The 13,505-nt window shown below is 38.1% G+C and overlaps 1 protein-coding gene across 6 annotated transcripts in view; it reads left to right on the top strand.

The window, feature by feature from the left end:
• The window catches only part of RBMS3 (RNA binding motif single stranded interacting protein 3), a 711,648-nt gene that overhangs the window by 566,209 nt on the left and 131,934 nt on the right, over positions 1-13,505 (top strand). For all 6 annotated transcript variants that reach the window (XM_032107595.1, XM_032107598.1, XM_032107611.1 and 3 more), the window contains one exon: positions 172-251. In XM_032107595.1, coding sequence (XP_031963486.1) covers positions 172-251 — 80 coding nt within the window. The remainder of the gene's footprint in view (positions 1-171; positions 252-13,505) is intronic.

Genomic DNA, 13,505 nt, shown 5'->3' with positions numbered 1-13,505 from the left:
CCAGTTTCTCTGCAGAAATCAGCAAGAACAGCTTTGAAGATTTCTCTCATCATCTGTGCTTGTCCTTTTTTTTCTCCTTCTGCTTTTTGTTTTTTGCTGACTGAGTGCTTCCATAACGGTCTAGTAACACATATTGCCTCTACCCATATCCCACTCTCTTCTCTTTTTCAGAATGGAGTCTACAGAAAAATGTGAAGTAGTAATTCAACATTTTAATGGCAAATATCTGAAAACACCACCCGGTCTACCAGGTAAGTCAAGCAGCCATCATTATGAAATTTAAAATTCACTGAAGAGTTTACAATATAGAAATACTGGAATTTGTCTTGAGAGTGGCTTAAATTACTGCTCCTGCTAAGACGGCATATAACTTCCCTGGTCGAAGCCTATCCTTTGTGACCCATAGCAACTTTTTCTTACCCAGATTTGTATGTTTTAAGCATTTATGCCTGACAGCAGCAAATTTAAGAACATATAAAAGTCATGTTGCCTTACTGTGTTTTTTTCCTTTTGAATGTTGGTTTGTTTTTTGGTTTTTTTCAGTTAGATTAGAGGCCACATAACTAAACACCAATGATTTTCAGACTAACTAGGAATGTAACTAGCTTAGCAGCTTCATTATAGATTATAAAATATCCAGGATGTCAAGTTGTAGAAGCTTTATATTCCTTACAGTTTCTACTTAGCGTTGCTAGTTACTGTTACCAGTATTAACGGCAGTAGCTGTTAATACTGAAGATATTTCAAATATTAAATCATTTTATATCATTTTTGCTTGCCATAACTTAATGAAATTCTGACACTTTCCTAAAATACCCATAGAACACATTCATTGGTGTGTCCGTGCCACATTGAAAGCCAAGTTCCAGCTATTATTTTCCTTTTCAAATGTCTAGCTATCATCTGTGCATCCATCAGCTTTGCAAAGTTTTGTGATCAGATGTTTGATACTTACTGCTTGACAAGACCTCTCCAAGGCCACAAATCTGCAAAGATTTCTCCTCTGGGTTTTCTGAAGGGCTGCATTAAATGAGCAGGAAATATTTGCAAGAATTGTGTCCTAAGTTGTTATCTTCCTTTTTTTTTCCCTAGCTTCCTTTAAACTATTTCCTTTTTTGGTTACTTTCATTAAATTTCTTCTTATTCATTGCCTGGTTCTTTATGCAGAAGATGTACTAAATACTCTAATTAAAAGAAAGCCATCTGTACAGCTATGGTGTACAGTAAATGAATGCTGCAATGTACATATAAATTTTAGTCAGATCACCTTCTTGAAACAATATAAAGCTTTTAGTACAAGCTGCAAGACTCCATTTAAAGATTTCTTTTTCAAAAGTGGTCACTGACAATTTTTCTCAGCACCAGCTAATGAATTACAGCACCAACTTTGTGAAGTACAACAAACTTAGGCTGTGTAGAACAATGGGCTGAGCAACATAGGCAGAGAACTTTAACCTTTGGCTTGCCTTTCTGTATGCACACTTTGAGTCCCAGTAGTAATCTGTTTAATATCATAGCAACACCCAATGGAAAGAGTGTGAATAGCAAGGAATCAGTAAGTCTGGCTTTGTCCTTCTAAGCCTGTGTGCTCCATGGTCACACTCCCAGTTGTCTCAGAGAGGACACATCATTAGATCCAGCAATAAAATAGAATATTCTTACAGAACCTTCTTGAGACAGAGCTTCATGGTAAAGAATGAAAGCTATAAAATGAAAATAATTTTCTTTTTTTTTCTTTTTTAAATTTTTTAATTAATCAGGAAAGTACTGGTAATGTCGGCCATCAAAATAGGAGTCTTTATAAGACAGCATGTTTATTTACTTCTGTTCCAAGAGATACACTGAAATTGGATTTTAATGGCTATAACTTTTGATGCTTTCTTAAAGGCCATGAATTAGCTCTTAGTTTCTTGAAGAAGAAAAGATGTCCATGTGAAAAGATTGTCTACCATGTTTCTGTCGTGACTGTTGTTGTCAGATGGCATTTAGTCACAAGGGAAGTGACTATATTAAGGGTTTTAATTTACCTGAGTACTGTTCAGATGCAGATAGAGCATAATGCAGCTTGGGACAAAGTCACTGAACCATTAACTGAATTCACTCAGCTATGCACGAGATATCTGTAAGATCCCATTTTGCCCGCAAGTTTTGGGAGACAGATTTTGTATCTCCAAATACAGATAATTAGAACTTGTCATAGGTTATTTGGTCCGCATAAAAGAGATTGTTTGTGCCTCGTTATTAGTGTAGGGCACTCTTTAAATCCATAATTAGAAGATTTGTTGTATTCATTGCTCTTCTTGAGAGGCCAGGGCACAAACATGATCACCTTAGCAGTGGGGTTGATTCAAGGGATGATTTACATTTTATCCAGTGCAAAAAATAATTCACTCCTAGTTTCTTCTTGTTGTAGATTCCTGTTAAGGCTTGTACTCAGTTTCTACATCCGTGCTATGAACCTGTATTTAAGCCTCTCAGCAAAGATAGAAGTGTCTTGCATGAAGTAGGAGGGAAAATCAAGTCTCTTAATGTACTTGGAAAATCACAGTTATAGTCTGAAAAGGATCCTCCCAGCATCTCAGGAATTGGCATAGGAGGAGAATCATCTCTAGTTTATTGCTGTGACCTCTTTATGGATATCAGTTAAAAAATGAAGAACCGGAGAGCATTAGCAGAAATACTCAACACTATCTGTTATTAACCTCTGCTGCTCAGAGGGCTGATTTTACTGAGAAAGAAAATGGATCAATCCTTTTAGGGTTAAATTACATTGATTTTGGATTTTCAGATGGATTTCTTTCAGGTGTAGCAGTGAACTGAAAGGGTTTTGCATTTTTGTCCACATCTCTCATCCAAGCTCTAATGTTCTGGTTCAGGTTTGCCAACTAATAGAAGGTTGCATGAGGCCCATTAAGAAAGAAATCAGCCTGGCTGCTGGCCACGTACTACTGGCCTGAGGCAGTGGGATTATGGACCAGACAAATCATTTTGGCAGCTCTCCTCCATCCATGCTGTCTTCCTCAGCTGGGTTCCCTAAGATGTGAGCCTGGTGATGTGTCACCATACATCCTGTGGGATGTATGCTTGTGAGATTAGCATTTTTAGAGGATAAAATGTTCATGTATTGCAGGGGCAGTTTTGCCTGGTTACTAAGTCATGATGGAAGATCTGGAGTAGGTAGCTTTCACATGATGCTGAACAGAAACACTGGGCACCATGGCTCTGGCTTTCATGCCAGAATAAAGCATGGGCCATGACTTAGTTGTATCTTCCCAAAAGGTTGTCTCAAACATTAATTTTGAACTCTGAACTCTTCTTCAGCTAGTTTTTTCTTGGCAAATGAGATGTAAATTTTGATTCTAGCCCAGAGTCATACATCTAGGCTGGCCCAGGACAACAATGCAGCAGGAAAGCAGTGTTACATCTGCAAGGAAAGGAGGGTGCACAGGGCACTTTGGAGGCTCTGTACTCTGTACCTTCTGAAAGGAAGAACACATACATCCTTCTTGGACTTTATAACTTCAATTACTGTCTGTTGTTTCTTAAAAATTGTAGAACTGAGCACTTGCAGCTCCAGACCCCTCTGCTTCAACCCAGTCACCATGTACGGGTTATTTTCTGTCTCTTGCAACATTTTGCTGCTCAGTTGTATAGTGCCTAGGTAAATTGAGCATCACTGTGTCTGTGTTAGTGAATTATTCTCATTAAGGGGCCTTCTCCATCCAACTCCTTGGCTTCATTCCTTTCCAAAAGGAGTTGCTCCACTGTTGTGCTTGCTCAACTAATAAGCATTTCATGATGTTCAGTCTGAGATTTACAGTACAAAATAATTGGTCATCCCATAAATAATTAGTTAATATCTTTGCATTTCTTTCAGACTGAGACAGCACAGTCATCTCCAAAAATCTGCAAAATCTCAGTGCTTGGCAGATTCCGTGTCAACTTCATAAATATTCTGAGTAGCTTTGAGTGATTATTATTTTAATGGGTTTTATTTGTGAGGGTTTTTTGTTTTCTCTTTATTAGCACTGCATTTCTGAGATTAATAGACCTACAGGGCCTACTGGGTATATTCTCATCCTATAGAGAATTCAGCCCCATGTGAAGCTAATTGTATGGGCCTGGTACAGCCACACTGAAAGTCAGCAAGTGAATTCTATAGCGCTCCACATCTCCATCAAGATGTGAAGACCGCTACTGATAATGACGGTAGCTTGCTCTCAGTCTTCCAGTGCTGCATCTATTTTTGTTGGTGAATAGGAGACTTCGCATGAAATCTTGCTAATCTATGATTTTGCAATCACTGAATTAAATTAAAACTTTCTAGCTCGTCTCTCAGTAACAAATTGGCTTCTGTTTGGATGGGCAAGTTTAGGGTATGATATTTACACAGAGTTTTTGTTCATCTCCCAGCATCCTTGGATGTTTTTAGATAACTTCATTTTCTCTTTCTGAATAAATGCAAAAATTTAACAAGTTCTTACTTTTCTCTCTGGAATTTCACAGGAACATGCCTCAGTTGCAATAATTATCCTCTGCTGATATGTCCATTATGCTCCCTCACAGCATTTTCTAGTCATTATAGTACTTCCTAATTTTCATTTGCTTTGTAAATACTTTGAGTTGTCAGAGGACATTGAGTCAGTTCCTATCTCAGAGAAAATTTAAAGGAAGTGAGACACATGAATGCTACATTACACTGTCAAGAATCTTTATCTTATTGCTAATTTAATTACAGATATCTGACAAAAAGAAAGAAAAGGGAATTATTGTCCTTGTGTAGATTAAGAATCCCACAAGTAACAAGTGACTGTGTCATTTTGATACTGACTTTTACTGAAGTAAAAACTCTTAAATAGAAAGAAATTATCTGCAACAATACAAATGTATTTGCAAATACCTCATATCTTCCTTTAATCGTTACTGGGCATGCTTTTTTTTTTTTTCTTCATCTTGAAAGTGTTCAAAGCACTGCATTTATATGGACTCATTTCACCAAAATCAATTGGTATTTTCTGCCTCTCTCCTTAGTGTAAATATTTCTCTTAGGACATCTCTCAGGTTCTTCCACCATGGAGAGTAAATTCAAATAATTAATCTTCGCTTCAGAGAAGTAGACTTAGAACTTGGAATACTCTATTTAGAGCAACGTGTTTTCTAGGATATTGTGCCTAAAATGGTGATGAGGGAACAATATTCCAGTTGAAGGTTAACTGTGTAATGGATATTAACATTTTCCACTGATTTTATCTTAGTGGATGAAAAAATGCTACCTTGTTTGTCATTAGTGATGCTGTAAATTGTTTTTCTGAGTGAATGAACTTAAAATGTTTTGTTTGATAACTTTTTAGCCCCTGTCTCTTGGTGCTTCATCTTTTTATTTAATTGTCTGTTCATTTATATACATAAAACACTGAAAAACTCTTCCAAATATTTCTTCTTGGGGCATTTGCTTAGTTGTCTGTCTACATGTATATGCATTTTTTGATATTTTAAACTAGATAAAATAGCAGCCCAAACTCTAAACTAGGTATTGGTATGTAGGTGTCTTAAAACATTTGTTGAATGCTACAGAGAACTTAGAATAAAGGGGATTCTTCCAGGTTTGATACTGGTAATACTCAGTGAAGCTAGTTTAAAAAGGGGGTTATCTTTTCCATATTGTTATCCTCAAAAATTGTCTGGACTAAAAACCCCCAGATTTTCTTACTTGTATTCTCAGTTCCTTTCATGTATGTGATATTAACGTTATCTAAGTCTTTTAGATTGTCTAAGAATTCAGGTTTTTAAATACTTTCATTGTTATCTGCTGATTGCACTATATAAGTTCATCCTTATTGTGTCAGAAAATATGATCCATGTAAAAACCTTCATAAAAAATAACAGTTTAACAAATTTTCTATTTATTTTTCCTGTTTTCAATTTTTGGCTGTCATTTTTAATGGAATCACTGTTATCTTTCACTTTCTGTGCTCCATAAATACACAAATGCTCAGCTCATTGTTAGCAGAAATTTCTTTTACACTGCAAGCCCTCTGAACACTCTTTTAACTTCTCTTGGTTTCATCTTCTTTCAAAGTCTTCATCTTTGGCAATCAGTTAAAATCTTTAACTCCTGTTGAGTCTTGGTGATGACCACAAGGCTGCTGTAACCCCATCCTGCTTTGGGCCGCATGTGCTTCCACGCCCTCAGCAATGTGCAGGCGCCATCCCAACTCTGGTGTCTCTGACAAACTGTTCCATGCAGAATGGGCTTTGTGGACCTATTGCCTGGGTCATGTTGGATGTTAAGAGGTGCCTGGGTGGTGTGTAAACTCTCAGAAGGGATCGTCCCTAGGGAAATAGAGTTTCATTTTCCAGACATCACGTAATGGTTAAGATCACACGGACTTTGCAGAAGATGGTCATAAAGATGGACTTTCCAACCAAGAAGCTACGGAATGGGTACAGATTTATTGGAAAATATAAAACCTTTTGCTTAGAAAGCAGTTCCCTGGTTAAATCTCTCTGACTTTGGTTTGTGGTTTGTGCAGGCTTCTATGATGTGGCCAAAACCTCATCATTGCTCCATGTTCTGCCCTCCCTTTCAGACCCACAGCTGTCACACACCACCAGCACAGGCTCCTGGCTTTGCCCTCCTTTCTGGCACTCGGCCAAACAGCATTTGTAGTTAATCAAACAGGTACCAACTCTTCAGCCAGAAATTTCCAATAGGTTGTGACTTCAACTGAAATCAAGTATTTCTTGGTCTTTAAAGTTTCCTTCCTTTCAAAGACAGCCTTTAAAATCTGATATTTGTGTTGCTTCATGGCATTCTTAAGAATTTCAAATGTGAAGTGTAAGGTTTTATTTCTTCACATTTACGTTTATGTAACCTTCAGTTGTCCTTGCTGTGCTGACATTGCTGTAAGTGCTTCTGGTTTCATAGCACACATTTCCATGTCATGAAGCAAAGATCCATTCCAATTTCCTAGGTCTCTTGGATCTTAAAGATTGTGTATTCTTTAGATTCTTTAAAGGAAAGGGATATTTTTCTGAAAAGCGAAAAAGAAAAATTCCTATCTTCTCAAGATTTTATCCATTTTCATTTAGTTCAAAAAAGACTCCCTTTGGTTAGGAGGATACAGAATTATTTGTTTACCCAGTAAACCCCAATAGTTGGTATGCGCTTGGAGGAATGAGGGCTGAGCCAATTTGTTTTTAAGATATTAGGAGGTGTGTATCAGTGCTAAGTCATGTAATTTGAGCTCATGAGGAAAGCTGCGGGAGAGAAGACAGAATGCTGACATCATCTAAAGCCTGCTTTTCCAAAAATATATAAAGTTGTTGATGATGGGGACAGTCTCAGAGATCTGAAGTGCTACATATTTATGTTGTGTTTCATTTGATCTTGTACTGGTCTGTAAGTTACTAGGAAAAGAACCGTATCTTTTTGTATTTCAAGAAGCTGTATGATCAAATACTGAATTTTGTAATCTGGCTGTATAATTAAGAAGAAAGTCTCTGGCAGGGTTGGGGGTTTTTTATTACTTTGTAACTGGAGGTAACAAAAAATGCCTAAGATCAGTTTGTTTGTGATATCACAGTAATTCAGGCTATGACGTATAAAATAGCATTACTGCAGTTTAGATTAAAATCTTTCACTTGGTTTATAAGAATGAAAGTTAGAGAACAATATGGCATATAAATGAGAAAAGATTATTCCTCTTTTCTTCCTGTCACAGTACCACCTGTCATATCTTTCCTAAGATTTCCAAAAGTCTGCAGCACAAACAGAGAACTGCATTTCTTTCTCATTCATAATATCTAGTGGCAATGAACTGTGCCACAGTTTATCTAAACTAATTTCAATATATGCTTTTTTTTTTTTTTTCTTTTAATTCATGGGCATTTTTTGCTGTTAAGAGTGACTGTATAAATCTTCTAATTCAGAAAATCCATTCCCTTTATGGGAAATGGTGGATATATTTGTTTATGAACAAAAAAGTCCCTTCTGTATGCTACTGCTGCATAAGCAGCACAGCTAGAGAGTGTGTGCACTGAATTCTGTCTTGCCTCATAGATCAGCAGGAGAAGTGTCAACAAGTTTCTGGTCCAGGGACAGTGCTGTTCCTTGGATGCACTTGTAAAAGCCAAGACAAGACAGACGAGTTGCGCAGGTGTTATGGCAGGCAAAATTTATGAGCCAGAAAGATTCACAGCTTGAATTTCAGATTGTTTAGGTCTAAAGGGCTGGCAATTTAAAACAAAGCAATGCAAATAAATAAAAACATGCAAATCAGAGCATGAAACAATGTCGAACATTGTGAAGTTATTTGTGCATGATTCAGATTTCAGGGAGGAATTCTGCTTTTGCATAAGCTGGGGCCAACGGTGGCACAACTCCTCCTGTTTATTCCTCTCCTGCATTACTTTATTAGTCCCTTCAGGACTCTTTCAGTGATGGAGTACATCTGCTTTGCAGACCCTACTGCTGCAGTATAGTGTTGTCACACCTGAGCCAACTAGTTTAAAAGTCATTTAAAAAGCCAACTTGAGCAAGGCTGAGCACAGACTAACCACTTTAGGTCATAGTGTGTTATGCTCAATAATAATAATTCGCAGCAAGTGGGAATTTGCATGGTCTTATTTGTTTTTTAACCGAGGAAAATTATTTCCCTTTCAGGCCTTTCATAGAAAAATTCTTCCTTTACTCCTCCCTCCCTCACGCTTTTCCACTTGCTTTCACATTGAACACTTTTAAATTCAAAATATAGAGAAATTTATGTCAGAAGTTTCAGTCTGAACCTTTAACCTGTAAATTCCAACTAACCTGAACAAACAAGTTTTATTGAAGCTTAACAATGTGCAGATAGATATTTTTTGACACACTCCTTTGGGCATCTGTATCTCAGCCAGAAGTGGAAGCCTCTGGGAGTGGACTTTTCAGATGTCCCAATAAAATTGGAGTATTGAATTTTCACATGTTTTGGAACACTGCTGTAAATCAATAAATATCCAGGTGAGGTGCCTTGAAGTGCCCTTGGATGGCAGACAGCCTCATTGAGGCTCTCAGCTGGGTTTGTCCCATCAGGGCTGGTACAGAGGGTTTTCTACAAAGACGTTGTCACTGGCAGAGAATGTGGAAAATTTGGTAGCTGGAAAGAGAGGATATGTATCCAAACTTCTGAGTAATTCTGTGAACGGGAGTAATCCTGCAGGTGCTTGGTGTGTCCCTAAGCATTTTGGGAAAAAATTGGCACTGTTGCCCTTAGGAAGGACTTTGTAGTGAGAAAGGGAGTGTCATGGGAAAGGGAAGACACATATAATGGGAAAAAGTACACAGGGTCTGTCCTCCCCTTGTAGTCTTGCCTTTCTGCCACACTGCCTCCCTCCCTCCCTCCCTCCAAAAGTAAACCTGTCCCTGGCACCAGAGGAGCACTGAGGACTCTTCTGCAGGCCTTCCCCTCTGAGCTCGAAGTGACATGAAGTGTCTGGAGTAGCGTGTGAAGATGTTTCCCTTTGAGATTCATCCAGACAAAGTAAGATGAGTGGTATCACAATAGCAGTTTCCATATGTTTTGAATACCAGGAGCCTCTCTCTCCCTTTTCCATATGTTTTGAATACCAGGAGCCTCTTGCATACTTGAAGTGTCTCTCTCCCCCTTCTCCTCGAATGGTACTGCAAAACAGAGAAAAGCCATTCAGCCTTGAAAGCACCGGGAAAGCAAGAGGCTAAGATTCTATTAGACTTTTTTGTTTGTTTGTCACAGAAACAATGTCATTATGCTGGTCAGCAGTCCTGAGCAGCTGTAAAAGCCCCATTTCTTAGCCATTTCTCAGCCATTTCTCTGAGCCTTTCTTGTTTGAATGGCAGCATTTGATCACGAGATCATAGAAAGGTCTTTCCCAAGTTCAATCACAGGAACTTGAAAGAAGAGCAAAGCAGCCTACATTTTACTTGGGCTGCCTCCGTGTCTGTGATGTGTCTGCAATTTATCTTCCACAATGTAAGAGACATCAAGAGGGAGGGGAAAGGTGATGGATATCTGATTTTACATTTGTCCTTTTTGTTAAAGCTTATTAAAGCAGCATTTTCTATGTAGCCTTTACCCTACCACCCAGTATATAATCCTTCAGTATATAGTATTTTTAGAATTGCTGCTGTTCAGCAAAGAAAAAGAAACCAAAAAATGAGGGAAAAAGGGCAAAGGAGTAATTTAACTTTTAGATTGCACAGATATGGTATAAAAAAATACCTTTCAAACACCAAGTTTAACAATCCTTACTTCACATAAGACTTCTACATTTCAAAAAATGTAAATTATAGTCACAAAAGAAATCCCCAAAAAGCAACTAAAAATGTATATATCCCAGTTGTCATGGGTGGCTCTTCAGTTACAGTATTGTATTACTGAATACAATCAGCATCTTTCTCTATTAGGTTACTGATTACACTATGAATTCACTGATTCTGAGCCTTTTTTTCCCCTCTTTTTCCTTCCCTTTCCCTTTTCCTCTTCATTTTCTTTCTTCCTTTTTTCCCCCCCCTTCCCTTTCTCACTTCTTCCCCTCCTTCTCCATCTGTCCCCCTTTGAGTAAGTACTGTAACTTTCTGACCATATATAAAGATTTTTAGTTCAGAGCTTATACTGTAAGAATTTGTATTCAAAGAATGTATTTGAATAAAAAAAATGTATTAAAATAAAGAAAATATGACCCAGCAGCCTCCTAACTGTATTCTCATCTGGATTTCCCCCTCCAACCTCACCCATGGTAACAGCAACATGAATGAGCACCTTTCAAAGTGCTCCCCTTCAATAAATTCTTCATCAGCTGAATTTTACATTACAGTGTAATAAAAACCTCAGCATTTGGAATTTTCAAAAGAAGCCTGGTAGTATAGGAGTAAGTATATTGTGAGAGCCTGCATTTCACTGATGTAGGCGTTGATGTCATTGGTTATTTTTATCTCTAATTTATCTTATTTCAGACTAGCCCCAAGGGTGTCTCTAATAGAAACCAGGGAAAAGTGAGCTGGATTCTTTGAAAGCAGAGAGCATTTGTCTTGCATGTGAGCAGTAGCACCAAGAAACTTGCCTGTGCCTTAGGAGGCTGTAATTCCAACAGCTATGTGGTGGATACAAGTTCAGGTTGAGCATCTCCTTTTCCATATGAGTTACCCTTACTTCAGCATACTGCATACAATGTAAGAAGAAATAGTCACTGAAGGGCTTAAATGCAATTTTTTTTTGTGATTAAGGCATTGGTAGGCAGTTTTTCATTTATATATGTTTTGCCTGCCTGTAATTTCAACCAAATATAGTCCTTTTGTGTGTATCATGACCCAGGCTGCTGGTATAGCATCATATACTAGGAGCTGCAACCAATGTGGGATTTAATTTCAGTGCTAAGAAAATAAGAGACGTACATGGGAAATAATAGTTGAAGGTGGAAAATACTGCAGATATTGGGATTGGGGTGTGCCTTAAATTTAATTTTAGAGCTTTTTTTGTCCCAAGGCATTGCTTTTTTGTTGGCATTGGAAGATGAAAAAATATTCAGCACCCCTAAAAATATACATAAGGAGTGGTCTGAATTGGGATTCTGCTGTTCTGGTCATTTTGCGTGACCATTGATTCCAGAAGGTTTTTCTGAATGCCAGAGTAGTGACATAAAGGAGGCTTATTCTGCAAGTGGTTTCCATATTACTCCTCTGGTATCTGTTAGTAATTTAACATTTTTGGCATTTTTTGAACTAGTTTGAGTGGGAAGTATGTCAGTCCCATTAATTTACATAGATACTTAGGTGTTGAAATCTTTTAGGCTTAATTGAAACTATTGACCATTAATCAACATTAATATAACCAAATGTATGAAAATCAATTGATAGAGCCAGATTGTCATACCTGGGAAATAAAACTGTTTCTTCAACCAACAAAAACAACTTGGAAGCTGAAAGCTTCTATTTGTCACACAAGAAAAAGATCAACTCAGGATCAGGAAAAAGATCCACTCTGCTGTTAAGGCGAGAGTTTCAAAAAGATGCTAATTGTATTGATTTTGATAGTGGTTTTTGTTGAACAGATGTTCTTCTCCTAGGAAATACATGAGGACCACCAACATACTTCAAACAGACCCCCAGAAAAGAGCAGTCACTACGTAATGGCTTTCAGTCATCACTGATGTGTCTGAATCAATGGCTAAGTTGTTACCTCATTAACATTTCTCATGCATCAGATCCTGTACCTAGCAGTAAACATGAAAACCTTTCTGCCTGATTGCTGCATATCTTCTAATAACAAACACAGACTTAATTCTATTTATTTTCATGCTTCTAACCTTTTGCAGGGAACAAACAATATAGGCAGAGACTAGTGGTAACTGCTGTGCAAGATTGCCATTGTAATTAGCCCATTTTCCAGGAACACAATGATTCCCAAGTAGTCCAGTCTCAATCTGAAATCTGTAATAGTGCCCTAAGGAGGTATCGGGAAAGGCTTTAGCCAGCACAAGTACATTTAATAAAACTAAATGTGGCTGTCAGAACTTACAAACACTAGTTAAGCAATCAAAGTAACTCAGTTATCTAGCACAGCTGATGGATTCCAGATTGGGGTCTATCGACGCGTTATGTACAGCATCTAAGAGGGATGTGGCAGGGAAAGATGAGGCAGGGGAAGACACAATGCCAAGTTCATTGAGATGTCAGTCTTACTACACCTATGAGCAGAGACCTGTATTAGGTACCACAGGGCAAACTCCACACATTATGCTTTCTGTGAGGGAGTTCAGCTGTTAGGAGTATGGTATGTTTGGTCTTTGGTTTAATCCACATTTAGGGTTTTTTTAGTGTTTCTTAAACTGCTACTTTCTTAGTAAGAACCAGATTAACCCGCACAAGCAACTACTCGGAAAACAGCTGACTTCATCTCACTTTCCTTACACCTTGGAGAGAATATCTCGATTAATAAAATGGTTGTCCATCACTTTTTCCTGTTCCCAGCAGGCTTAGTACAGTGTGTCTTCCCTGCAGCTAGCATCGCCTTCCTGTCACCATCTCTTTCATGCAAGCATTTCAAAAATTTCCTCCATGGGTTTTGAGCAGCCTCAGCTGCACTGAACTTCTTGTGAATACAATCCTGCATCTCCATGTCCTGTGCCTGCAGCACTAGTTCAGACACCGTCTGCATCTTGTCACTTATCCACTCCTGAAGGAAGGGTTTTACTGGATGATGACACAGCACAGATTCCTGCACTCTTGGTAGGCAGACTGGGCACCAATGACTTTGACCTAGAGCCTGTCTGTTGTGTCCTTTCCTCAATGCAGACTCAAAATTGCTTAATGTTTTTGCCTGTGACAGATTAGACAGCAGAAACCTTCTGTTTTCTGATAACCTCTTTTGATAACAAGTCTGTGTCATTGGAGCTAAATCCCTATGACAGTTACTTGTGTTGGTATATCCCTTTTGCTTGGGCTTTTCAAGCTCTGATACATGTGAAATATGCTGACTTGAGTATGCCTT

This window comes from Corvus moneduloides, chromosome 1 (genome assembly GCF_009650955.1).
Source record: "Corvus moneduloides isolate bCorMon1 chromosome 1, bCorMon1.pri, whole genome shotgun sequence".
NCBI classification, from domain to species: Eukaryota; Metazoa; Chordata; class Aves; order Passeriformes; family Corvidae; genus Corvus; species Corvus moneduloides.
The sequence above is the reverse complement of the archived record's forward strand: the minus strand, read 5'-3'. Positions and strand labels throughout refer to the sequence as shown.